This window comes from Dermochelys coriacea, chromosome 6, assembly GCF_009764565.3.
Source record: "Dermochelys coriacea isolate rDerCor1 chromosome 6, rDerCor1.pri.v4, whole genome shotgun sequence".
Classification (NCBI taxonomy): domain Eukaryota; kingdom Metazoa; phylum Chordata; order Testudines; family Dermochelyidae; genus Dermochelys; species Dermochelys coriacea.
The window spans coordinates 59,725,773-59,752,628 of NC_050073.1; the positions used below are offsets into that span (position 1 = coordinate 59,725,773).

Genomic DNA, 26,856 nt, shown 5'->3' on the forward strand with positions numbered 1-26,856 from the left:
CTGAAGTCAATTATGGGACTTTTTCTTGAGTAAGAGATGCAGAATCTTGCCCTAAATGAGGATTTCATGCGTCTGAGATTCAACTTCTCCCTGCAAAGTTTATTATTTTGTTCAAAAATAAACCTGTTAAATCCAGAACAATATAAATAGCAGCCAAAAGACAGAACATACTCTGATTGGTAACTCTTTTTAAGGTGACAATTTTAGGTATCAGCAAGAACAAAGCTATACAAGTATGGATTAAAGTAGTGGCCTCTGAAATAAAGGCAAAGTTGGTTATTCCTCCCTTCTCTGCCACCCCCTGCCCTCGAACTCTCCATTCTGCAGCAAGTTACATATTACTAAGGCTAAGCAATGGGGCAGAACAGTGTCTTAAGATTGGAGATCTTAGTTATTCTGCAAGTCGGTGACAGAAGCAGCAGGCTCTGAGGGAAAAAAAACCACTACTGACTACTTAGAGACCAACCCAGAGACCTGTCAGGATGGAAATAAAGGTCTAAAATGTGGTAACAAAAGTATAAACTGGTCAGCAAGAGAGTGCTATTACGGCCAGAAAAAAGTTGGTACCATTTTATGCACGTACTATCTTACATATATTTATTCAAGATCATTTCTACTGCCTTTAACGACAATTTTTGCTACTTTCTAGTCATGTTAGCCCAGCACAGCCCATCCATCTATTTGGGAGAGCACATTTCACTCTATTATGGCTCATCTAGGAGTTTGGTAAATAAGGGCTTATCTATATGGGGCAATTTTCTGGCATAACTATACTGCTACAACTCCCCATGTGGACACTTATTCTGGAATAGAGAGCTGTGCCATGACATAAATTAAACTGGAAAAAGGAACTCATTCTACAATAAGAGTGTCCATATTGAGAGTTATAGCAGTAGAGTTATGCCAGTAAATTTCCCTAAGTAGACAAGCCCTGAGTTGCAACCATGAAAGCTTTATTACCACAGATAGAGGTGAGCCAGAAACAAAGAGCACAGATTAAAATATTTTTTTTGCTTGTAAAAAGATAAACATAGTATTGACAAAGGAAAAAAAACTGAGCTGGGAAACTGACTGTATCAGTCAAAGCGGGACACAGAATTTTACAATTAAACTGTTAGTAATTATTTAGGGCTTGTCTACACAAAAATAGTGCACTGCAACCTTGGAATGTAAACCGAGTACACAGCAGGCCAGTGGGAGCTGCAACCAGCTGAACCTGCGGATGCGGCAGGTAAACAAACCGGTCCGGCCTGCCAAGGGCTTTCCCTGAACAAGCGGCAGACCGGCTTTGAGAACCACTGTCTTAACATGTTTAAATGAGTTTTCTATAAAAGCCAGTCCTAATCTAACTCCATTAGATGAAGATTGGTCTGCCCTACCAGTGGATAAAGTAACAAATACAAAAAAGTGTGCTGTTGTCAGAGTAAAATTGTAAATCTGGGACTATGGGCAGTGTAAATCACTGTAAATTCATTGTCTTGGAATTCTCTCTTTTCATTTATCTGCACGTGCCAATTTTCTTTACTCTCACTGTAATGACATTTGCGTATTTCCACAAAAAGGGAAATTTTGTACATTAAATTGAACTGCTCAAAAGAATTCACAGACTATGCTAATCAAGAGAAAATTAAGTTAAATTTGTAAAAAGGGAGAAAGAAGAACATTCCTTCCCAAAAAAGCAGCTCCAACAGAAAAAGCCTAAGTGCACATACCACATTCAGATGTTGCACATTAGGGATGTGTTCACTTAAAAAGGAACTATATCTCCCCTCATACTGTAATCTTACTCTCATTTTTAAATTGTACATTTTTGCCAGAAATGCAGAATAATGAAGTTGAATGAGACAATGGAAGTCTGGTATCCATAGGACTTTTTGAATATCTAAAACTCTTGGGTAACAGAGTTGCTGCTGGTCAGCTCACCCAAGGCACAGACTTTGAAGACTGATGGCTTTTTCTCCTGTTACTCAAAAAAGGCTAGCTTCCACTAAGGTTGCACACTCTACTAGTATTTCAGTGCATCAGTGCTGGGTGAAAAGTTAAGACGCAGTGATAATAGCCTGGTGAGTCTTGCAGCTTTCCAAAACTCCTGGGGAGATGAAGCCACATTATGAATAAAAGGAGTTTTCATATAAAATCAAAGTTCTATTATATACATTGAAAAAATTAATCCTCCATTATTGCAAAACTTCACACTCCCAATTTTTTTTTTTTTTTTTTTTTTTTTAATTTTGCCTCTCATTCAGGTCCTTTTTCATCACCCCACAGTGGGGCCAAAGCTAGTTGAATGGCATGCCAGCACCTACGAAAAGAAGATTAGACAACATAATACTCTACAAGAATAAAGATAGCCAGCTCTTACCTCTGTGGTTTGCGAATATCCCAGAGTCCTACTCCCTCTTTAGAGTTGGCAGTAGCCAGTAATCTGGGTTCTACTGGATTAAACATCACACTATGAAAGGCTGATGGGTAGTTTGCCAAGCAGAAGGGCTCTGTTGAAAAAAAAAAAAAAAATGAAGATTTCAGACACAAGAACAAACAAACAGTGCATGCAATTGTTCTGATGCAATGATTTTGCAACTCACTATGTATTTTCAGATCACTATATGGAAACGGTAGAGACATTTCCCTGCAGATTCTTAAGTTAAACACATTCCAAACAATAAAAAGGAGTACTTGTGGCACCGTAGAGACTAAAATTTATGAAAGCTTATGCTCAAATAAATTTGTTAGTCTCTAAGGTGCCACAAGTACTCCTTTTCTTTTTGAGAATACAGAACACGGCTGCTACTCTGAAACCATTCCAAACAACGTAACTGATGTTTTGAAATCTACCCACATATATCATCTTTCCCCAGTGTGGAAAAATCCCATATATGGGACTTTAAGAAAATTCTCCACATAGAAGCTTAGAAGAGTTTAAGGCCATGACATTATACAGATACAAAATATCAATCTCATTAAGAGGGAAGGTAAAAGCTGATCAGAGGAATGAATTCCTTAGTCAGTGGGTTCTTAAAATTAGAGGTTCTCAAAGTTTCATAGTGCAAACCACATATTTACTGAAGGAATAAATTTAATGGAGCCCTCCCCATTCATACAAGGCAGCTGCAGTACTTGCTTACATGGAAAAGTAACATTACTTAATGAAACTTGGCAGCTAGAAACAAGGGGGAAGAGTCAAAACCATGTGAGAAACCATCTCTCCACAAGTCACTAGCTCATATTCTGCAGATCACAAATGCTCTAAAGATCAGTGTCAGTGTCAGAGAACCACTGGCTTTGGTCACTTACTTTTATTCTAAGTGTTATTCAATAGTTTTGTGATTCACAGACTTGTGCTGAAGTTCAGAGGAAATATATCTGGTATATGTAACATCACATGTAGGTAAATTACTTGGTTAAGTAGGTTTAAGCTTCCAATAGCATAATCTGCATCAGTTTTTTATTCAGTGGACATGAAAAAATTAGTTCCATCGATTTTATGTTCTGTGGTGATCGCAATCAGCCCTGGCTGAATATGGGCACAACTCTTGTTAAAAATCAGCACTAAAGAGTCTCAGCAACTCCAAAAGTCAGATCACTTGTATTGGGTTTTTAACATTAAGCACTCAAGTTTGAAAGTGTTGGCAAAAGTTCGTACTACCCAGCAGAAGTAGTGTCACTAGGACTCCATGGTAATACAAGAGGACTCTAATTACTTATACATATTTTTGTAATAACTAACAAACTACCTTCAAGTCTTATATACAGAACAACAAAATAAAATCAAATAAAAGTACGTAACTTTTTAAAGAGAAAGACATGCATCTAATGAGACATGTGCCTGCCATCATCTCCATTCTTCTACTTCTATATTATATGCTTTTCTGCCACTTTTTTTGACTCAGCTCTACAGAGCAAGGACCTTTTCCTTAAGTGTCTGTATAGTGCTACTACAAGTGTGGCACCTATCCAGTTTGAGGCCTCTAAGCAGAGAGGCATTTAAAAGAAACATGAGGATCTGCTATCCAGTTTGAAGAGGAGCTACTCTACCATTAGAAATCACTGGAAATAGAAGTTGTTTTAAAAAACTGACTGACCCACAATTGCAAGCATCCAACATTTTGGAGATCTATAAATATATCAGGGCAATTTTCGAGGGGGGGGGGTGGTTTTTCTTTTTAAAAAGAAGTTTCAAGGACCTATTGATTAGAGAGATCGCCTGGACATCATAACTTCTCAAACCTAGTGATCAGTTTATCCCTGTGATTTCCTCCCAAATGATCCCATTATTCAGGCTACCCTATAACTACCCAGGACTGGTTTTTGGTGCTCATGAAATTTACTTTCTTTTTAGGAATACTTTTAACCAATTTGCAGCCCGAGAGGGGTCAATGGCTGCCATTGATGGCACGTGTCAAATGCCTGCAGCTGAGCCAAGTACCTCCACAGAACAGCTAGTGTGACCTCTTGCTATGAAGGAGAAAAGGCGAATAGAAGGAAAATTCACCGAGCACAGGATAGATAAAGGGACCCGGTGTTTTAATAGAGACTGCCTTTGGTCAAATCTCAGCCCCCAACTGATCTCAATTTTGCAGACAGGGAAATGTTTCTATTTTATAGTGCTGTTCTGGTGATTAAAGTTTATGAAAAGCTATTACAAGTGCTTAAAATGTATTGGAAGGCACACACAACCCTCCAGTGACTGAAGGCCTAACAGCTCCTAAAGTGGAGGTCTAGAGAGTTGTCCCTTAAAATGCACTGACCTAGTGACAGCTAGGCATGGGCCCCAACACGAGCAGCAGGTCTACATTTCTCCCTCCCACTTTTACAGTTAAAATTTGGAGTACCCAAGACTGTCCTATGAGTAGTGGTGTGATCAGAATTACGTTGACAGAGAAAAAGAGGAGCTAACATTTGTTTGGCAAGCCCACCCAAAAGCACTAAGGCTGGCTGTAGTCAACAGGCAGTTTCAAAAGCAGACTAATGGTAAAGCTGATCCTTCCAGTTTACATCATCAAGTTGGGTTCCTGCTGGGACATAAATGCTGTATCATTAAAATGGCAGCCCTCACCAAGAAACAGACCCCATTCAGTGAATGGAGATACTGGAACAGTGACAGATTGCCAAATGAAGTGTTTTTTTATTTAGTAAATATTCACTTGACCGAGTTACTGTAACTAAATCGCTGGAGTTTCACCTGCATTAAAGACACACTACAGTACTGTACTTTGAAAGGTAACTTTTCTCCTAACTTACAAGTCTGACAACTTGTTTAATTAAAAACAGATACCATCCAAAATTAGTCAATTTAATGAATAAGGGATTTAATTTGGTTAATGTTCTCTTCTGCCTTATTTCACACTTGTAGCTCTCACACATAGCAATACGAAAAGGTTTGTTTCTTACAAGACAATTTCAATACCATCCCTTCCAAAACTTGAGAAAAGTTTTTAAATGGAAAGGCTATGCAAGCGATTGAGGGATAGGGGGAACTGAATTCCACTCTATCACTGTTAGTTAAAATAGAATATTTAATAGCGGCTTATATGAGATTTGATATTTTAAAGGAGTTTGCCAGGATTTTGATCCTGCATACATTTACTCGTAGGCATAGTGCTCACTACCACAAATAGTCCCACTGAAGTCACTGAAATTATTTATAGTGATGAGCACTACGTCTTGTAGCAAAATGGATTGAAGGCTTGGGACTTAAATGCTCAACAGGAGCCTCCATACATGTTTGTTTCTATTTAATTACTAGAAAACATGCAGATTTTATAGTGAAACCCAATAACCCTTGGACAAAAGGCCATCCTTATCAACCTACCTCTTAAGAGGCTGCCCCAGAAAAATCTCAAATGTATTGAGTGCAATCCTGCTCCTCGTTGGTTACAAGGCCATTTCTTAAATGAGCGTCAGTAACAGGTACAGCTGAAGCAGTGACAAATCTGGTTTAATTGCAAGTACGAATGATTTCAGAAGCCTTAGTTAAACCTGAGATTAGCCATAGGATGCTAAATACAGTTTCGTCTTTTGCACATTTGCAGTTAAACTGTGCTCAGCTCTACCTGTTGCTAACACCTGTAGTCAGAAACAGGTAGTTTTCCCAAGGCTTTACAATCTAACTGCTCAGAAAGAGACATTAAAAGAAGGTGGGTTTTGTTGTTGTTTTTTGTTTGGTTGGTTTAAGAAAAAAAAACAAAACAAAACCACAAAACAAAACAAAAAACCCACTTATTCAGAGACCTACCTGTTTAGTTAAGTGTTCACTCAATATGGTTTATTTTAATAAACCTAATTGTGTACTTACACTATCAAGTAGTTTCGTTCAAAAACTGAGGATTTAAAAAAAAAGTTTTGCACAGGGCTGTCAATCGCAGTTAACTCATAAAAAAATTAATCGCCATTAAAAATATTAATCGCAGTTTTAATCACATTGTTAAATAATACAATACCAATTGAAATGTCTTAAATATTTTTGGATGTTTTTCTACATTTTCAAATATATTGATTTCTATTACAACACAATACAAAGTATAAAAGTGATCACTATTTTTATTATAAATATTTTCACTGTAAAAACAATAGTATTTTTCAATTCACTTCATACAAATACTGTAGTGCAATCTCTTTATTGTGAAAGTGTAACTTACGAATGTATATTTTTTTTGTTACATAACTGCACTCAAACACAAAACAAAGTCCACTCAGTCCTACTTCTTGTTCAGCCAATCGCTGAGACAAACAAGTTTGTTTACATTTATGGAAGATATTGTTGCCTGTTTCTTTTGTATTTATGTTCCAGGTATGCTAAGCATTTGTATGCTCCTTTATTCTTTGGCCACCATTCCAGAGGACATACTTCCATGCTGATGCTCATTAAAAAAAAATAATAATAATGCGTTAATTAAATTTGTGACTGAGGGGAGAATTCTATGTCTCCTGTTCTGTTTTACCCACATTCTGCCATATATTTCATGTTATAGCAGTCTCGGATGATGACCCAGCACATGTTCATTTTAAGAAAACTTCTACTGCAGATTTGACAAAAAGCAAAGAAGGTAGCAATGTGAGATTTTTTTTTTTTAAAAACAGCTACAGCACTCAACCCGTGGTTTAAGAATCTGAAATACCGTCCAGAATCTGAGAGGGACAAGGTGTGGAGCATGCTTTGAGAAGTCTTAAAAGAACAACATTCTGATGTGGAAACTACAGGACCCAAACCACCAAAAAGGGAAAAGAAAGGAACTCATTTACTTTCTGCTGGTGGCATCTGACTCAGATGATGAAAATGAACATGTGTCAGTCCACTTTTCTTTGGATAGTTATCAAGCAAACCCATTATCAGCATGGATGCATGTCCTCTGGAATGGTGGTTGAAGCATGAAGGGACATGTGAATCTTTAGAGCATCTGGCACGTAAATATCTTGAGATGCTGGCTTCAACAGTGGCATACGAACCTGTTCTCACTTTCAGGTGACCTTGTAAACAAGAAGCAGGCAGCATTATCTCCTGCAAATTGTACCCAAACTTGTTGGTCTGAGTGATTGGCTGAAGTAGGACTGTGTGGGCTTTTAGGCTCTAAAGCATAGTTTTATTTTTGAATGCAGTTATTTTTTTGTACATAATTCTACATTTGTAAGTTCAACTTTCATGATAAAGAGTCTGCACTACAGTACTTGTATTAGAAAAAAAACCCCACTATTTCTTTTGTTTTTTACAACGCAAATATTTGTGATAAAAATATAAAGTGAGCACTGTATATTTTGTATTGTGTTGTAATTGAAAACATCCAAAAACATGGTATTCTGTTACTATTAAACAGCAAGATTAATCAAGATTATTTTTTTTTTAATCACTTGACAACCCTCATTTTGCAAAACCCAAAATGCAGTAGAAATATTTTAATCAAACCTCACTTTTTCCACTCCTTTCGGCAACATACAAAAGCAGCTTGAAAACTGAACCAAGCCTGGAACGAAAATGTTAGATTTCACCACTAACCAAGCTGTATAGGTAGAGCACTCAGCATACACGTCACAGACTATTTTATATTTGTGTTTGAATAGAGAGACAGACAAGCTTCGAAGAAGGATGCTGGCCAGTTCCAGGTTCTCTTTCTGTACTACAGAATGTACCACCACTGGACATCATAGCTACCCGAGAATTTCTGTTGTAGCACACAAACAGTGGGGTTCAGAAAAGCTGTGGGTTTATTTTAATTAGACCATGGTTTATTTTTATTGTTTTGCAAAGAATTTAAAAAAAAGAAAGAAACCCTGTTAAGAAGACTACTACATTAAGGCACTTAGTTTCCATATACAGAAAAGAACAAATTTTTCCAGGCAACTAATAAATGTCTTTGCCTTTTGTCATATAAATTTCATAGATCATGAAAGAACCTGAACACAAAGTAAGCACACAACCAAAAAACTCTCCGTCCTCATCACATAGAATAAAGTGTAAATACAGAAGCAGAAAATTTTACGTGAGCCAAATTAATGGATTCAGTAACCTCAAAGGTAAATTTTTAGTTCATGTTGCATACAGAAACTGGATTTATTATAGGTACTTTTGATGGTCTTTCATGTCTAGTTCAAGGACTCAATTCATTCTAGGGCCTGAAAATGCAGGCCAGAGGGGTAATACCTGTAACCCTACTAGTCACAGTCAGCTGCACTAACCCCAGAAGTGGGCGGCACTGACATGTTAGTGGGCAGGGTCAGGACTCCTAGCAGATGAGCTAATTCAGTGAGGAACCAAACTACTGTGGTTCCAAACAGCAGCTTTATGTCAAATAAAATGGGAGGGATAGCTCAGTGGTTTGAGCATTAGCTTGCTAAACCCAGGGTTGTGAGTTCAATCCCTGAGGGGGCCATTTGGGGCAAAAATTGGGGATTGGTCCTGCTTTGAGCAGGGGGTTGGACTAGATGATCTCCTGAGGTCCCTTCCAACCCTGATATTCTATGATTCTATGATATTGAGGGCAATAAGATTAAACTGATGTAAAGTCAAGGAGGAGAGAGAAAGAAAATTATTACTGCAGTGACATGCACAATGTTCTGAATTAAATTTCCAGACAGAAACTATTTTAAAATGGAGTTAAGGGGTAGAATACATACCAGTCATTTACAGTGATATACTACAGCATATTGTAATTATCTCCAAAATGATCTTTATAATCCCAGGAAATTCAGATTTAAGATGAAATTTAAAAAAATATGGAAATGCACAGTTAGGGCACCTAAACAACCTTAATTCTGTTCTATAATGAGACCATACAATAACCATATTATTATGATTAAGGCATTTTAATTTCAAACTAGAGCAAATTGATTTTTAGAAGACGCTTCTTTTTCTAATGCGTCTTCAAAAAGAGACAAACGGAGAGGGGAAAGAAAAAGGAGAGTTCACATGCTCCAGCTGTTAAGAGATGGGACAGTCTCCCCGAATGCAGTAAAACTAAATATGATCTTTGGAGTCTGATATTTGAAGCTGTGTAGGCTGGCAATCCTGTGCTCTTACTAGGGTTACCATCTTTCTAATGGCGGGTAACCGGACCCTGAGACCCTGCCCCTTCTCCACCTTTTCCCCCCAAGGCCCTGCCCCATCGCAGTCAGGGTCTTCACCAGCACAGCTAAGGCCGCCTTACCCAGCACCTGTGGACTGTACAGGGCCACGCACTGCCGCAAGCCTCACAAGCGGCCAGGCCCCTGAGGCAGCTGCAGCTGCTGCACTGCCCCTTCTCTCTGTTTAGGATTGCAACATTTCCCACAGATTTAAAAACAGCACCTATACAGACACACAAGCTAAAACCTGGACTGTCCAGCTGAAAACCAAACGGGGGCAACCCTAGCTATTACCACAATCCAACATTAGTACAAGATAGCAAACCACCACCCACATGAATCACGCACCATACTCCTTCCCCCTCCCCCAAAATCTACCCCAATAAAGGCAGCTTTTCTGCATTCAAGAGCTCTCTCTACATGAATACTCTTTTCTGCCTACAGTGCTCACCTCCATGGGGAGACTCTCGGATATCCCAAATGAGAACCCGGCCATCGTCGGATGAACTGGCAAAGACGTTATCATTCACTGGGCTCACTGAAAGGCCATACACTGCATCTTCATGTGCAAACACATCCAAGGTCTCACTGCTGCAAGACAAACATGTATTATTTCCCCTCCTTTTGGTGTACATCGTTTCAGGAAGCAATTGATAGCCATAGTTTTGTCACCTGACAGTACTGAATGACAAGATCAATACTGCTCAGACTAGATATGAAGTTCTTGTTATGGAATTAAAACAATATTTGCTAACTAGACACCTACATATCTATCACAAAAAGCCTCCAAAGTGTGAAGGTGGCTACAAGAGTGTGGTTGCATTAGTTAAGTTTTGCAATAAGTGAGCTAAGTCAGTTCCTCTTTCTTTTCAGCTTGTAACCTTTAAAAGACTACTAATATACTAGTAATTGTAAACAGAATTAATATAAAATAAACAGTTACTCATCTGTGACTTTTTAAGGAAGGGAACATGAGAAGTTTCAGAGTAGCAGCCGTGTTAGTCTGTATTCGCAAAAAGAAAAGGAGTACTTGTGGCACCTTAGAGACTAACAAATTTATTTGAGCATACGCTTTTGTGAGCTACAGCTCACTTCATTGGATGCATTCAGTGGAAAACACAGTGGGGAGATTTATATACACACACACAGAAAACATGAAACAATGGGTTTTTATCATACACACTGTATGGAGAGTGATCACTTAAGATGAGCTGTGGACTCCTCCTGAAGGTCGAAACAGACTGGACTTCTGCATAGAGTGCTTCCGCCAATGTGCACTGGCTGAAATTGTGGAAAAGCAGCATCACTTGCCCCATAACCTCAGCCGTGCAGAACACAATGCCATCAACAGCCTCAGAAACAATTCTGACATCATAATCAAAAAGGCTGACAAAGGAGGTGCTGTTGTCATCATGAATAGGTCAGAATATGAACAAGAGGCTACTAGGCAGCTCTCCAACACCACTTTCTACAAGCCATTACCCTCTGATCCCACTGAGGGTTACCAAAAGAAACTACAGCATTTGTTCAAGAAACTCCCTGAAAAAGCACAAGAACAAATCTGCACAGACATCCCTGGAACCCCCGACCTGGGGTATTCTATCTGCTACCCAAGATCCATAAACCTGGAAATCCAGGACATCATCATCTCAGGCATTGGCATCCTGACAGCAGGATTGTCTGGCTATGTAGACTCCCTCCTCCTCCTTCTCCTCAGGCCCTACACTACCAGCACTCCCAGCTATCTTCAAGACACCACTGACTTCCTGAGGAAACTACAATCCATTGGTGATCTTCCTAAAAACACCATCCTAGCCACTATGGATGTGGAAGCCCTCTACACCAACATTCCACACAAAGATGGACTACAAGCTGTCTAGAACAGTATCCCCCATAATGTCACGGCTAACCTGGTGGCTGAACTTTGTGACTTTGTCCCCAAATGTGAAATAGTTATGGTGAGGACAATGTATACCTTCAAATCAGCGGCACTGCAATGGGTACCCACACGGCCCCACAGTATGCCAACATTTTTATGGCTGACTTAGAACAATGCTTCCTCAGCTCTCACCCCCTAATGCCCCTACTCTACTTGTGCTACATTGATGACATCATCATCTGGACCCATGGAAAAGAAGCCTTTGAGGAATTCCACCAGGATTTCCAACAATTTCCATCCCACCATCAACCTCACCCTGGACCAGTCCACACAAGAGATCCACTTCCTGGACACTACGGTGCTAATAAGCGATGGACACAAACACCACCCTATACCGGAAACCTACTGACCGTTATTCCTACCTACATGCCTCTAGCTTTCATCCAGATCATACCACACGATCCATTGTCTACAGCCAAGCTCTACGATATAACCACATTTGCTCCAACCCCTCAGACAGAGACAAACACCTACAAGATCTCTATCATGCATTCCTACAACTACAATACCCACCTCCTGAAGTGAAGAAACAGATTGACAGAGCCAGAAGAGTACCCAGAAGTCACCTACTACAGGCCCAACAAAAAAATAAACATAATACCACTAGCCATCACCTTCAGCCCCCAACTAAAACCTCTCCAACGCATCATCAAGGATCTACAACCTATCCTGAAGGACGAGCCATCACTCTCACAGATCTTGGGAAACAGGCCAGTCCTTGCTTACAGACAGCCTCCCAACCTGAAGCAAATACTCACTAGCAATCACACACCACACAACAGAACCACTAACCCAGGAACCCCTATCCTTGCAACAAAGCCCGTTGCCAACTCTGTCCACATATCTATTCAGGGGATACCATCATAGGGCCTAATCACATCAGCCACACTATCAGAGGCTCGTTCACCTGCGCATCTACCAATGTGATATATGCCATCATGTACCAGCAATGCCCCCTGCCAGGTACATTGGACAGTCTCTATGTAAAAGACTAAATGGACACAAATCAGACGTCAAGAATTATAACGTTCAAAAACCAGTCAGAGAACACTTCAATCTCTCCGGTCACTCGATTACAGACCGAGAGTGGCTATCCTTCAACAAAAAAAGCTTCAAAAACAGACTCCAAGGAGAGACTGCTGAATTGGAATTAATTTGCAAACTGGATACAATGAACTTAGGCTTGAATAGAGACTGGGAATGGATGAGTCATTACACAAAGTAAAACTATTTCCCCATGTTATTTCTCCCCCCCACCCCACCGCTCTTCAGACGTTCTTGTTAACTGCTGGAAATGGCCCACCTTGATTATCACCATAAAAGATTTTCCTCCTTCCCGCCCCCTCCTGCTGGTAATAGCTCATCTTAAGTGATCACTCTCCTTACAGTATGTATGATAAAACCCATTGTTTCATGTTCTCTGTGTGCGTGTATATAAATCTCCCCACTTTATTTTCCACTGGGAACATGAGAAGTAATATTTTAAAGCAACAGGGTAAATTCATATATATTTAACACCAGGAATGAGTTTGGCCCAACATTCTGTGCTACTAACAGCACTGAAGCGTATAAAATTGCAAGAACTTCATGCCAGGGTGGAGCCAGCAACTTTGACAATAATATTAAGGGAAAATATATTTGTCTGATACGAGTTAATATACTTTTTGGAATTTTGGGGGTCATGCCTGTTTTAAAGAAGTAAACTTGCTGAAATTGTGCATTTTATTTTATTTGCATTTCTTTAGAGAGTAAAACAGGTGGTCTCAAAGGGTTCTGGTTTTAGTTAAAGTTTTTGTTTGCTTGCTTGTTTTTTTAAACTTGGAAATATTATGAATGTCAGCTCTGGTTTCCTGTGTTTGAGAGGGGTCTTCCTGGGACCCTAAAGATAGCTAGCTTTCATTTCTTAATTAAAAAGGGACAAGGAGGTGGGGAGTGTTGATTCTTTAATACAAGCTTTCTTTCACCTAGAGGTTTGTCAATCATTGGAGTTAACTGTTAAAAGAACAACAGTTTTAAGAAGTCTCAGCTACTTAGCTTTCCTCTTGGGATGTCATTTCACTAGTTCTCTAGTCAGTGTCTTCCAGGATAGACCACAACTGAATTTCTAATGTGGAAAACAAGCTAAGACCACCCCTTAAAACCCCCAATCCCCTTTCCTCACATGTAATCTTTATCCAACATACAGCAGCAAAACAAGGTTCAAGACCAGTTTCCTCTCTCCTCCCATCTTTGTACATCACTTTGAAAAGGAGCAAGAAAGGAAGAATGCCAAGAAAAGACAGGCCAGCATGACTACTTAAAGGCTAGAACAGCCAGTGTGTGGCTCCTGGATTTGCTTTATTTCTTGGGGAACAACCTAGATGCACAGTCAGACTAACAAAAACTCCAGGGTACAGAAAGCATTCAAGGAAATCCTGTCTGAAATTAATGGAAGTTTTGGCAGTGCCTATGCTAAAACTGCTGATTTAGATGAGAGATCGAGTAACTAACTTGGAAAGCAGTTTTGATAATGTAAAGGCCAGAAAAGCAGTAGCAGAAAGTCCCACTTGAGGATATGAAAAAAAGAAGTTGATGGAGCTAGTTTACATAGAGCCATCATTAAAACATAAAATGTTAAAACAGTGAAATTTTAGAAAATTAAAATCAGAATTCAAAATATCACACTGACTGGGTTCCCCACAGAAGATGGTGCAAACAAATATTGCAGTATTAGAGGAATAGGACAAATATGCTGCAATTGGACATAATATATCTGAAAATCCCGTATGTAACAAAAGCACATGTCAAAACAAAAATCAAAAAGGAAGGACTGTACTTAAAACAATCATTTTCTGTAAAAGATACCAGTGACAAAAACTTCTTGTCAAAACTAGGGGTGGGGAGGGATATAAAACAATACTGTATATGGTTTTTGTTTTGTTTTACATTCCCAGGTGTAAGCCAGAAAACACAAGCAAAGTGGAGAGGATTTGTTCTTACTAAGAAAAGTGTGAAGAGCAAGACATACAGATGTTATATTTTCTCTTCAGTCAAATGTCAGGTCAGACACTCAGGTGAAACAGATATTATGCTGAATAAAAGTCCCCAGAAAACTTCTTAACAAGCTTAGCAACAGAGATCCTTCCAAATGATGCTAACCAGGACTCAGGCAACACAGAGATTTAAGGTTTTATATTTCTCACTATTCTTACATCCGTTCCTGACTTGTCTGACTTTGTATTCATTTTTCATCAGTGCACATTACATTACTTAACAGTTTGTGGAAGTTAAACAACATGTTCAGACCAAAACATTAGCCTACAAAGGTTGTATCCCAGAAATCAAATCCAGCTCAGAAGAAAAACACTATCCTGATTGTTCAACTCTGATATTTAGACAGAGTAACACTATGATGTTAACTATATTTTGGATAAACTTTCTACCCATGTTATCTCACTATGACTTCTAGGGCACAATTCCCCACAACCTTGTACTTCTGGTATCAAGTGGGTGTAAAATCCTACAAATGCGAATGACCACTGCCTTGCACCTTGTGTAGTTATTTACACCTGTAGGAGTTCACACTCACTTTGTACCAAAACTGCAAGGCTTTGGGGAAATGGGCCCTTGGAGCCAGATTTTTAAAAGGTATTTAGGCACTTAATTCCCCTGGACTTCAGGGGAATTAGGTGTGTAGGTGCTTTTGAAAATCCCACCAGAGCCTCGATACCTTTAAAAATGTGGCCCTTCTACTCTATAATTCGCCATTTGCACATACCACTGTCTTCATGAGCGTACCTATCCCGCCCCCCAAATAACATGAAACCAAAAGGTCACCCGATTTTAAGACAGTACATTTTGGGCTAAAATGGTCTTTACTTTTCTTCTAGAACATCAGTTTGGACACCTCCAGTGACTAAGGTTATGAAGCTGAAGCAGCAGTGGAAACAAACTATGCATTTACCTTTCAACATCATGGAGTATAACTTGCTCATCATTGCCTATAAAGAGAAATATAAACACTTAAAATCACGTACTGGTCATTAAAACTTTATAGAAAAGAAAAATTTTTTTTGCAATTTCCATTTTGAAAATGAAAGCATTGTGGAGCAATGACCAGCCTGGTTGCCCAATGGTCAGCACTCTGCTCATCTACACAGCAGCTCTGGGTCAATTTCTGGTTGTTGTCTAAAGCACCAAGGCCTTACAGGAGTGAAGAGTGCTGTAGAGATAGTAAGTCTTAAATAAGGCATGCCTCACATTGCTCAGACACTTCAGTTAATTGAGCATTAATTGATAATACTCGGACCAGTCTCAGCCAAAATTTTAGTGTGTACATGGGTGGAGAAGGTGACAAGAAGTTTCAGGTCTCGTACAGAGACGCCTACACCCAATGAAATTCACAAGGAAAGATGTAACTGCTTAAACTGTTACAACAGAGGAAGGGAAAACTAGATGCTATCACAGTTTTAGCATTTGAGTTGTGAGCCCAGTGCACTCTGCATGTTAGTACAACAGAGCTCAGTGCTGCTGCAGTGACAGCATATTGGGCTACAATCACTATTACGCAGGTGTACACACACTACTGTGACCACAATTATTTTCATATTAAAAATCAGATAGCCTCCCTTGATCACATTCATTACATGAAAGTCAAACTGTCCATATGAATGCAGGCCAAAGGGACTGCATCCATAAAAAAAGAAAAAAAAAAATATCCTGGTCCCTCCATGCACCCCCAATCTCTAGTATTGAAGGTTGTTCCCCCTCCCGCATTCTCTGTACTAAACCCTAGCAAATACAGGTTTAGCACCTTCTGTTTACAAAAGGTTCGACACAGCATTATGCATGCAGTTACCATTCATTTGCAGTAGAATGAAGAAAGGATAAAATAAAAACCAAAGGACCTCAGCCTTAGCCTAATTGCATCTATCCATCCTGTAAATATGATGCCAGCTGTCAAGCAGTGAAGCTCATGTGATGTTCAGGAGAATGAACATGGGTTCAGAAGGAACAAGAATCCATTTATTGATATGCATTTTAAATGTAAAGAGAACTCCAAATTTTCATTTATCTTGCGCACGTTTAAATCTCTTTGCTCCCCATGGAATAAACATGAGAAATAAGTTTATATGTAGCTAAGTGGAAGCAAGAAGTGTTTTTATATGTCCACAAACTCTCTTTAGAGGCTCCTGGCAAATGAGGACACAGAGCAACCATTACTGTGCCAGCATTAGGCTAGGTCTATACTTCAGCTTATGCCAGTATAATTGTGTTGCTCGGGGGTGTGAATAAACCACCCATCCGAGCATCATAAGTTACACCAACATAAGCGTTTGTGCACAGCGCTATGTCGGCAGGAGAGCTTCTCCTACCGACACAGCTTCTGCCATTTGCAGAGGTGGTGCAGCATTGTACGTGTAGACATGCCCTTAGATTACTGTGTAGTGGCTCTTTCCATGGTCCCTTAATCAAGCCATTTACACAAGAGCCTAGTTTAGATCCAATAAAGCCACATTGATTTATATGAAATTACACCAATAAAGAATCTGGCCTAGTTTTTCCCAGGGACTTTGAACGCCACCCAATATACTCAGATGAACTGTGGAGGAAGCCATTACATCAAACTGACTTCAATCTCCTACCTATTAAGGAACCTGCTTTCCCCTCCCACCATAAGCTGCAGGAGCAGAGTGGGGAAGCAGAGAAGAAGGGGAGAATATGAAGTGGTCATGACTTGCCTCTATCTCTGGTTCTGTCGCTATGGTGGGAGGAAAAGATGGGGATGTGGCCAGGACCACAAGTTGACTGGGTTACACGTGGCACCCTAGTAGTTGCTTGCTGTTAAAAGCATCACCATCATTCAGTTAAGTAGGGCTCACAATAACTTGGTTCTATTGTGATATTTAAAGAAAATGCATACAATTTGTGGAGAATAATTTGGTAACAAGTGTGTGTGTGTGTGTGTGTGTGTGTGCGCGCGTGTGTGTCTATTCCACTTCGTTTAGAACATCTCCCCTTTTGAGAATACTGGTTATGACAACAAAAGATCAGAAAATGCCCACTATTCTTTTCAATTATACTTATGGGGATGGAATAAAGCATATACAGAAGGTGGTTTGGTAGTCTAAGCCCCAGATTTGTATTAGTGGGACTCCATGGAACCACAAGTTCAGTTCAGCTTTTCATCCACCCAAAGTATGAAGTTGAGTTCAATGCAGTTTACTACGAGCATTTAAAAACCATTCATGTTCTTTGTGTTCGTTGGATATTAAAGGCTCCAGAGCATTCTTCGTAGGAGCAGGGTTTGCCTAGTGTCTTTGGCCAAAGTTTTCTTTCCAAAGTTTGTTGTGCAAAGCACTGTCCACCCAGCTGCTGCCCTCCGCTCTAGAAGTAGCTTGATACAATAATAAACTCTACTTGTATACATACACACAAAATGCTTTGAGATCATTTGCATAGAAGACTATATAATGTGTGAAATATACTTTTTTTGGGCAACCTGCCTCAATCCATAACAAACACACTGTCAAACATTTTCATGATAAGAAGGAACTCTTCTTTCATTGTGAGTATGAACTAACAGTTCCACTCACCTTAATCAAGTTTCCATATTTTAGTTTTTCAATTTGCAAAAATAATCTGATTTTCTGTGGTTGAACTTCAACTCACTTCAAATTGCAATATTATACTGCACAGGGAAAAATCTTTACACTTGCACTTCTATCATACCTTTCAAGGATGTCAGACCACTTTATAAAGTATATTTAGCCCCCTTTTATAAAGGGAAATAAAATAGAGAAGGTAAGAGACTTAGTTTACAGCACTGATTATAAAGTTCACAAAATCTCAGTGGGAGAAGGAAATCAAGAGCTCCAAAAATGTGCTAAAAAAGAAAAACTTAACATCATAGGGTGGGCAGATAAAGGATACACATTTCTTTCCCTTCTTCACTGGTCTTATTAGACTGTAGAAGGAATGCTTGGCATGGTTTGATACATATGCAAATATCCATTCAATAAAACACGTTTATTCCTCTACCCTTCTCTGAAAAAGGTTTCAATTTAAAAAAAAAAAAAAAAAAAAAAAAAAAAAAAGAGGGAGGAGGGAAGAGAATCTAGTACTGATGAAAGGTGTCAGACCAAAAATTTGAGAGACTGCAGTCCTCTATATATTTCTCCAGAGCAAGTACATGTTTCTGCCACACAGCTTCTGTCCCAATACCTCAATCCTAAGTTTTAAGAATGAAAGTTGTTCCGTTTTAACAGCCAGTTTACTACCAAAGTAAGACTATCAGCAAGTGGGTCAGTCAGTGCCAAGTGTGCTGGTGGTTTTTCAATGTAGACATCTGCCCACTGAAAGCTGAAATGGAGATTCCAAGCTCATTTCAGAGACCACTTAACAGCCATCAGATGATAACAGCATTTGATCAATACCAACCTGTTCTAAATTTGAACTGGCAACCTATAGTCAGAGCTCTGTATTCCATGCATACTTGTGGAACTGTCAGAAACTATTCTGTTGGATGGCCTGCTCCTTAGCTGAGCCAGAGCTCAAGGAAGGGCAAAGGTGGCTTTTAGCCATCTATCCACTTCTTCAATCTCCAAAGGCTGATCTGGATCCAGTGATATCTTCCAGAAGCCTCAGAGTGCTAGGCTTCCTACACCAGGTTGGGGGAGGGTCAGGAGCAATGGCACAGAGCAGACTATGCCAGCTCAGCAACATCCAGAAATTTCTTTCATTTCAGGGGGCTCCTCGGGAGCCAATTTAGAGCAGTTCTGTGGAGGCCAATGAGTCTTTGTGTGGGATAGGACCTGGCTTATTGTTTTTATTCTAAAAAGAGTTTATAATCCAGTCTCCTTAAAATCAGGTTTCTTTTCCTCCCTTACCTCCAGAGAACACTTTTGTGTTACCACTGTTGAAAGCTAGGCAGAAGATGTTAGAATGATGCTCCCCTTTCAGCTGCACTGGTTTGACTCTGGAGTGGATGGCTTGTTCCATATGCCAAAGCAGGACCCGGCGGTCATCCCCTCCTACAAAAAAAAAAGGAAAGAAAGCCTGTGTGACAGACTGAACTAAATGTAAGCCAATGGAAGAGAGAAGTAAGGTATTTAACACCGTCAACATTCACACAGGCTTTGTTGGGATGCAGATTAGTTTACCACATACCCCGATTAACCCTTCCACCCCCGTTGGTTTGGATATGCTAATAGTTACAAAGAAAAATGATTCATAAATGATAACCAAATGTCCAGGTGTTCTCTTGATGTGAAAAGCAGAAAAGTCTAAAAGATTAAATACTTTTTGAAAACAACAACAAAAAACAAACAAACATTCTTTCAGCATATACAGATACCATCAACCTGCAGGGACCAAAAGAACCTCCCATAAATTGGGCTGGCTATAGGGCAGGATGTTAAGTACCCAGATTTTAATACAGATGCATCAGCATGCCCTCTCAATCTACTCTTAAAAAGATTTGTAAAGGGTTTAAAAAAAAAAAAAAAAAAAAGTAACTGGCTGGTTAATAGTGGCAATCAACACAGCAATATGGGCTTAAATCCATTTTTTTTTTTAAATTTGCAGCTCTTTGTACTTTTCACCATTTACCTGGTCACTGTTTTGAAAGGCAGTAAGCCATCCATAAAATATACTCAAATATTTGCCAGACAGATAAGGCAAGAGTTGGAAAGGAAAGAAATATTAGCTGATTTTCAAGCTTCTAAAAACAGTATTAAAACAAACAGTGATTAGTCTTAGGCAGAATAACATTTGACAATGCCCTTTGAATGTGGAGTGCTTATGAAAATGTATGTTTGAAGATTTGGATAAGAAAGTGTTTTTTTTAAAGGAACAGCCAAATAAGTTAGGCTCAAATAAATTTAGTTGGTGATTTTTATATGTGAACAACAAATTATATTGGAGATTAGAAGAGAGTCATTACATAGAGAAAAGTTTCAGTTAAAACATTTTAACATTTCCTTGCACAACTGGAAGCCCAAAACATAGCAAACTTGGGCCACTCTATGGGCCAAAAGTGAAACCGGCTATAACCAAAGTGAAGCTGATTGGTTTGATTTTATTATCCAAGCAAAGTCAAATGCATAGAGTTAAACAAAAACAAAAAAAAACAAACAAAAAAAAACCCACACCACAACACACAAAATAAAAAAAAAAAAAAAAAGTTAAATATAATCAGATTTGTCAAAACTTTTTTAGTAACAGAAGGAAATTGTTTCATGAAATTGAGTTATACTGAATGTGCTTTTAGTTACCAGTTTCTCAGCTAAGTCAAGTGTCTTAAGGCAATCCTTCTAAAATCTGTTAACACACAGATTTTATTCAAAACACTTCTTATACAATAAATTCCTTGGGTCAGGGACCATCTTGTTGTGATGGGTTGGATCACAGAAACCGCCTTGGGGCTGCTAACTGATGTGCTAAGACTACTACTGCCCCTGCTTTCCCTGCCAGCTTGGGACTCCAGCACCCTGTCTTGTGGAGCCAGACACACCCGTCTGCTCCAACACAGACCTAGGGTCTGACCCACGTGCCCCAAAGCTGAAGACTTAACTGAAAGCAACTTAAGAAGTGTTCCTGTCTTTAACACTCAGATGCCCAAACCCCAAATAAATCCATTTTACCCTGTATAAAGCTTATACTGGGTAAACTCATAAATTGTCTGCCCTCTGTAACACTGGTAGAGAGATATACACAGCTGTTTGCCCCCCCCAGGTATTAATACATACTCTGGATTAATTAATAAGTAAAAAAGTGATATTAAATACAGAAAGTAGGATTTAAGTGGTTCCAGGTAGTAACAGACAGAACAGCGTGGATTACCAAGCAAAATAAAATAAAACAAAGTCTAAGTCTAGTACAGTAATAAAACTAAATACAGATAAAAATCTCACCCTCAGATGTTACGATAAGTTTCTTTCACAGACTGGACACCTTCCTAGTTTGGGCACAATCCTTTCCCCTGGTACAGCCCCTTGTTCCAGCTCAGGTGGTAGCAAAGGGATTTCTCATGATGGCTGCCCCCTTTGTTCTGTTTCACCCACTTTATATATTTTTTGCACAAGGCGGGAACCTTTATCCCTCTGGGTTCCCATCCCGCCTTCTCAATGGAACAGCACCAGGTTAAAGATGGATTCCAGTTCAGCTGACATGATCACATGTCACTAAGACTTCATTACCCACTTGCCAGCCCACAAGTATACAGGAAGACTTACAAGTAAAACAGAGCCATCTACAGGTAATTGTCCTGGTTAATGGGAGCCATTAAGATTCCAAACCACCATTAATGGCCCACACTTTGCATAACTACAATAGGACCTCACAGTCATATTTCATATTTCTAGTTTCAGATACAAGAGTGATTTATACATTTACATATATATTTGTACATTTATACAAATAGGATGACCACACTCAGTAGATTATAAGCTTTGTAATGATACCTTATAAGAGACCTTTTGCATGAAGCATATTCCAGTTACATTATAATCACACTCATTAGCATATTTTTTATAAAATCATATATAGAGAGTACAATATCACACCCTTCCTCTATTTTTGTACTGTACAGTGCAAGCTGATGATATACGATAGACTTGTAATGTGTTCGATAATCACTAGGAATAGAGATGCCAAATAAGTGACATGTCCAGATTAATTATAAATGAACTTCAGTTTATTGGAAACTGATGTGAGCTTGGCTTTCTTGCTGGCTGGAATTTGGCACAGGAAGTTCAATGTACACTCCAGCTGTTTTAGATGAGTGAGTAATTAATAAAAGTGAAGGTTTCAGAGAAATGCAAGAGGCAGTTATTGAAATACATTAAATTAAGTCTTTAAGGTGAAGAAACCTGGCAGACACTGACACTTTTAATTGGTTACTTTTCAGAGATCAGAGTTATTGTCAGAATATCAACCTGTTTATGACAATCATGACTTTTAGCTGTCACCAGCCAGCAACAGTTTAGGCTCAAGCCTTCAATATGTAGGAGAGGTGATCAGCAACATTACTATTTCTATCAGATATTTCTTGAGATGCACATTGTAAGAGGGCTTTTTGTAGAGTCAAAATATAATTTAATATTCTATTATGGGAACAACATAAGACTGCAAAACCACCACCACGTCTACATTATCCAAATGCTCCAAGTTCTCAAACATGACTACCATCAACCATGATGCACTTTTACAGCATTAACAGAGTTTGTGTGAATTTCCTGTCACAATCTTTAAGAGTTAAGGAAATCACCAGGTAAGGCAACATTCCCCCCTCCCCCCCATCAACCTCAGTTCACATTTTACCATCTGAACACCACAATATCCAGGGACACTCAAAGCTCATCTGTAAAATAAATTCCCTTTGACTTTCAACAGACCTTCAGTCCTGCTCTGACATAAGTTATGAAGGTTACTCAAGCAAGCATAAGCATTGCACAGCAAGGCTTCCCTGCTGCAGAACTTTGTACATTTAGTGTATGCGTTCAGAAGAGGAGGAATTACAATTTGGATGGGAAAGAGTCTTATCCATGCTACAATTTAACACTTTCAAGTACTGAGAGTTCAACATGGATTCCCTCTCCCTGTCGCCTCTATACATCCCCTTCTCTTTAATGGGTTCCTGTCCCCTGCAGCTCCCTTTTATGCCTCCTAGACATATGCAACACTCCTCTGCAAACTTCATCCACAGCCACTTGCAGACCAGCTAAAGTTTGATACAGAGAGTATGGATTACTGCCTACGGCAGTGGTTCTTCAAACCGGTCCACTGCTTGTTCAGGGAAAGCCCCTGGTGGGCCGGACCGGTTTGTTTACCTGCTGCGTCCGCAGGTTCAGCTGATCGCAGCTCCCACTGGCCGCGGTTTGCTGCTCCAGGCCAACGAGGGCTGCGTGAAGGCCGGCCAGCATGTCCCTTGGAGACCATACCTCCATTGTACAACTACAAGCTCCACTTCTCAGGAAAAAGGTGCAACTTCTCCCTATTGCCAATATCTTGGGTATTTATATGGCTACTCCATTATGACACCATCTGAGCATCTCATTATCTTTAACAAATACTTATCCTCATATTAGCCCTGTAAGATGGAGATAATAGCAATTCCCTATTTTACAGATGGGGACTGAAGCAATGAAAGACTAAGGCCTAGTCTACAATGAAAACATTTTGCTGGCATATAGTTATGCTGACTGGCAGAGAAGAGGGGAAGGGCAGAAACAATAACAGTGCACCTAACCAGCATCTCTACGCCTGCAAAAGCCCTCGTGTAGATGCAGCTATACTGCCAAAAGAGTCATTTTGCTGTAGAGCTTATTTCATTCAGGAAGCTGTTACAAGCTATACCAGCAAGAAAACTCTTTTGGCAGTATAAGTTGCATCTCCACTAAGAGCATTTATTAGCAAAGCTAAACCCACAAACCCTTTCTAGGGTAGACAAGGCCTAAGAAATTTGCCCACAATCACACAAAGTCTTTGGCAGAACCAGGCACTGAATCCAGGTCTCTGAATCATAGGCTAGCACCCTACCCACTGGGCCATCCTTTCTCTAGGACATGGTGGAAGAAGGCAAAGGAATTTTAGATTCACAGATAAAATTGCCTGAGAAGTACAGATTGTAGCTCCTCTCTGAAGGCAAATCTCTCATGGCTTGCTGCAAGAAAGTCCAAGAGTCCTACTCCTGCTGGACTGGGACTCCCACTACTAAAGTTTAAGTCCAGAAGAACCTATGGTGGCACAGCTGGATGGATGAAGGGGCAGCACAGAGAAAGCTAAAGTGTGGAGTTTGTGTATTACTGACCCCATCCCATCTAAAATGGTGGTTAGAATAACTAATAGGTGTACGAACGGCAGTGCTTTACAGTGTCATGGTAGCATTAGAGATAAGATTTGAATGACCCAGGTAAATTAAAATGCCTTTTGGAGTTGATACTTGCTATGCCGTTTCTCAGTCAAAAAGGGAATGGTTCTGAAGTTTTATTTAAAAAAAAAAAAAAAAAAAAAATCCATTGAATCATAATCTGTTGACAATTACTTGCATCATGATTCTTCCCGGTACAGATAATAAACTTAGACCTCTATATTATTTGCATTGGCAGGATATCCTTTCTTCAGGATTGGTACAACTATTGCCTTTAATCAGGGAAAAATACTGAAAGTAATTCTCAACAGAACAAGACCAGGTTTTAGAGAAACTAGTAGGCACAGAACAATGAGATTTCAAACCAGGCCAAAGTTACACTGGTCAAGATATTCACACTCAGTTCACAGGAAAAAGAGAAGTGAGAATGGGGATTAGAGATGTTTGCTTCCCCCCCCCCCACCATCAACTTGAAGAAGGCATTTGGTTTGGTTTGGAGGAAAGCATTAAGAAAAGTAGTAAAATCAAATGGAGTTCCAGATAGGGTAAGTGCAATTATAAAAGAAAATTGAGACTCCTGCTGTGCCATAAGAATTGGCAGAAAATTAAGCAACTGGTTCAAATCAAAGTTTTGTGTAAGACAAGGAGGCATGGAATCCCCATCGCTCTTCATCAGAGTTCCTATTTTTAAGAAAGTGATCCGGGTAATTACAGGCCTGTTAGTTTGACATCTGTAGTATGTAAGGTCTTGGAAAAAAATTTGAAGGAGAAAATAGTTAAGGACATTGAGATCAATGGTAAATGGGACAAAATACAAACATGGTTTTACAGAAGGTAGATCCTGCCAAACCAACCTGATCTCCTTCTTTGAGAAGGTAACACATTTTTTAGACAAAGGAAACGCAGTGGATCTAATTTACCTAGCTTTCAGTAAGGCATTTGATACTGTGCCACATGGGGAATTATTAGTTAAATTGGAAAAGATGGGGATCAATATGAACTTTGAAAGGTGGATAAAGAATTGGTTAAAAGGACAGCGGGTCATACTGAAAGGGGAACTGTCAGACTGGAGGGAGGTTACTAGTGGAGTTCCTCAGGGATTTTTTTATTACTGACCTCGGCACAAAAAGTGGGAATGTGCTAATAAAGTTTGCGGATGATACAAAGCTGGGAGGTATTGCCAATTTAGAGACGGACCGGGATATCATACAGGAGGATCTGGATGACCTTGTAAACTGAAGTAATAGTAACAGGATGAAATTTAATAGTGAGAAGTGTAAGGTTATGCATTTAGGGATTAACAACAAGAATTTTAGTTATACGCTGGGGATGCATCAATTAGAAGTAATGGAAGAGGAGAAGGACCTTGGAGTATTGGTTGATCATAGGACGACTATGAGCCGCCAACGTGATATGGCCATGAAAAAAGCTAACGCGGTCTTGGGATGCATCAGGCGAGGTATTTCCAGTAGAGATAAAGAAGGTGTTAGTACCATTATACAAGGCACTGGCGAGACCTCATCTGGAATACTGTGTGCAGTTCTGGTCTCCCATGTTTAAGAAGGATGAATTCAAACTGGAACAGGTACAGAGAAGGGCTACTAGGATGATCCGAGGAATGGAAAACCTGTCTTATGAAAGGAGACTCAAAGGGCTTGGCTTGTTTAGCTTAACCAAAAGAAGGTTGAGGGGAGATATGATTGCTCTCTATAAATATATCAGAAGGATAAATAGCAGAGAGGGAGAGGAATTATAAAGCTCAGTACCAATGTGGACACAAGAACAAATGGATATAAACTGGCCATTGGGAAGTTTAGACTTGAAATTAGATGAAGGTTTCTAACCATTAGAGGAGTGAAGTTTTGGAATAGCCTTCCAAGGGAAGCAATGGGGGCAAAAGACCTATCTGGCTTCAAGATTAAACTCGGTAAATTTATGAAGGAGATGGTATGATGGGATAACATGATTTTGGCAATTAATTGATCTGTAATTATTCATGGTAAATAGGCCCAATGGCCTGTGATGGGATGTTAGATGGGGTGGGATCTGAGTTACTACAGAAAATTCTTTCCCGGGTATCTGGCTAGTGAATCTTGCCCACGTGCTCAGGGTTCAGCTGATTGCCATATTTGGGGTTGGGAAGGAATTTTCCTCCAGGGCAGACTGGAAGAGGCCCTGGGGGTTTTTTCACCTTCCTCTGTAGCATGGGGCACGGGTCACTTGCTGGAGGATTCTCTGCACCTCAAAGTCTTTAAACCATGATTTGAGGACTTCAATAGCTCAGACGTAGGTGAGAGGTTTATTGCAGGAGTGGGTGGGTGAGATTCTGTGGCCTGCATTGTGCAGGAGGTCAGATTAGATGATCATAATGGTCCCTTCTGACCTTAATATCTAGGAGTCTATGTTCTTAAATTGGATGTCAAGAATGGTAAACATGTTGGAGAGTATGGTACGCTAATCTAGAGTTAAGCGCTTTACTTATTCAGATGACATCATACAACTGGCAAAGATG

General features: G+C 39.6%; 1 protein-coding gene across 2 annotated transcripts in view; it reads right to left on the minus strand.

Annotated features, from left to right (window-relative positions):
* The window catches only part of DCAF5 (DDB1 and CUL4 associated factor 5), a 106,784-nt gene that overhangs the window by 70,586 nt on the left and 9,342 nt on the right, over positions 1–26,856 (minus strand). For both annotated transcript variants that reach the window (XM_038404474.2, XM_043517463.1), the window contains exons 2-5: positions 19,363–19,506; positions 15,438–15,474; positions 10,007–10,146; positions 2,363–2,492 (exon numbers count right to left, since the gene is read on the minus strand). In XM_038404474.2, coding sequence (XP_038260402.1) covers positions 2,363–2,492; positions 10,007–10,146; positions 15,438–15,474; positions 19,363–19,506 — 451 coding nt within the window. The remainder of the gene's footprint in view (positions 1–2,362; positions 2,493–10,006; positions 10,147–15,437; positions 15,475–19,362; positions 19,507–26,856) is intronic.